At 46.6% G+C, this 1,576-nt stretch overlaps 2 protein-coding genes across 2 annotated transcripts; one reads left to right on the top strand and one right to left on the bottom strand.

The window, feature by feature from the left end:
- The first annotated feature begins 708 nt into the window (after positions 1-708).
- K452DRAFT_169278 (uncharacterized protein) lies at positions 709-1,358 on the top strand. Its single transcript, XM_033535773.1, has one exon. The coding sequence runs from the start codon at positions 1,044-1,046 to the stop codon at positions 1,293-1,295; it is 252 nt and encodes an 83-aa protein (XP_033399041.1). The 5' UTR covers positions 709-1,043; the 3' UTR covers positions 1,296-1,358.
- On the bottom strand, positions 776-949 carry K452DRAFT_225439 (uncharacterized protein; the record flags this gene model as incomplete). The annotated part of the gene is made up of 1 exon (XM_033536748.1): positions 776-949. A coding segment is annotated over one exon (174 nt), but the record flags the coding sequence as incomplete, so codon positions are not given.
- Positions 1,359-1,576: the final 218 nt, after the last annotated feature.

Raw genomic sequence — 1,576 nt, 5'->3', positions numbered from 1 at the left:
ATCTTTCCTTTCGTTCCGGTGCGGATTATGGTCGTTAAGGTCTCGTGGTCCGATGTGGTGTGGAGGTACTCTTCGATAATACTATCTACGTTATCTATGTCGGAGAAGACTAGGTTAATAGTGTGGCCTCTCGCGTGTATTACTTTATTGGGTGGGGATTTAAGAGCTATTCGATGTTGCTCGAGCTATTATATAAGCTCTTTTGCTCCGTAAGACTCTCTCACGCCAGTTTCCTAGAGGTTATAGTGTGTGTTGAGGTCCCCTGCGATAATAGTGTTCTTTGGGGGTTAGTAGCGAAGGAGTATTTAGAGGGTTCCTCCTTCTACTGCTTTATGTGGTGGTCTATAGACGTTTATGATAGTAATTATATTCCGGGCTTGTATTGTTACCTAGTATATATCTGCCGTGTCCGCCGGTCGTAGCTGTGATGGTTGTAGGTTCCGGCCTTTGTGTATGTAGGTAAGTATCCTAGGTCGTTTTGTCTAGTTATTATTTGGGTAAAAGATATAGTAGGATGGGTGAGTCTTTGTTCTCCTCTGCTCTAGGAGGCTGTGTATCCAGGGTTCTTAAATAAGAATTATATCCGCCCCTTCTTCGAAGGCGAGATTTAGGGCTATTTCATGGTATGCTTGTCCGTGTACTATATTCGCTTAGAAAAGGCGTATTTCGTTACGGCTAGTATTCCTATTTAGTCTCGGTTTTATTAGCGAGAAGGCGTATTCTGTTTAGTCTCGTCTAATACGATTTCTAGTTCCGGACCTTGTCCCTCACCGGCTTACGTAGGGTTAGTAAGGCGGCTGGCTGTGGCTCTAGCTTTCCTTACTGTCCTGAGCGCAGCCTTAGAAAGCCTAGTAATGACTCCGTTCTTGACTGTTGGCCGAGCTGGGCACGTTCTTTCGTCTGCAGTATAAGGACTAGCGCAGTTACAGCACTTAGGGTCCGACTCGCAAGTAGCGTAATCGGTTGATCTATATCTAATGTACCTACTAGATCTTTAACAGCCCCGTGCGTCGTGGTAGCCGTGGCATTTAGTATATTGGAGAATGCTGGCTTTGCGTTTGATTTGGCGAGCCCTAGCGCTCGTGCCGAATAGCCTAAAAGGTAGCGTTGCCTTAGTAAAGGAGACTACTAGTGTTCCTTCTGGTGCATCTTTAGTAGACCGTCGCGACCATGTGGCTCGTGTGGGGGTAGAGCTAGTCTGGGAGGAGATCTCCTCAGTTAGTAATTGTGGGTTGACCTTATGTCGTTCGCCGTTAAGGCCGACTATCTACTTTAGGGTTTGGTCGACTACGTAGGTATACCAGGTCTGTGCGATTTCGGCTTTCCCGCTAATGAGGGTGGCTATATTGTTAGCTTTGCCCCGGATTGCTGACGTGGCAGCTTCACCGCTTGGGACGATTGCAATCCCTAATTTGACGTGTTAGACTTCTCGCACAGTATCTTTTGCGAGGTCTAGTTGCGTGATAATAGCTGCTTTAATTGCGAAGGGTTGGTAGTTGCGCGCTGGGTAGTCCGGAGGAAGTCTGATAAAAAGCCTGTTGTCTTTTTCTTTTAAGTCCTGTGCCTTTAGGGTCTT

This window comes from Aplosporella prunicola, assembly GCF_010093885.1.
Source record: "Aplosporella prunicola CBS 121167 unplaced genomic scaffold K452scaffold_9, whole genome shotgun sequence".
In the NCBI taxonomy this organism is placed as follows: domain Eukaryota; kingdom Fungi; phylum Ascomycota; class Dothideomycetes; order Botryosphaeriales; family Aplosporellaceae; genus Aplosporella; species Aplosporella prunicola.
Note: the sequence above shows the minus strand (reverse complement) of the source record. Positions and strands in the feature narration are given on the sequence as shown.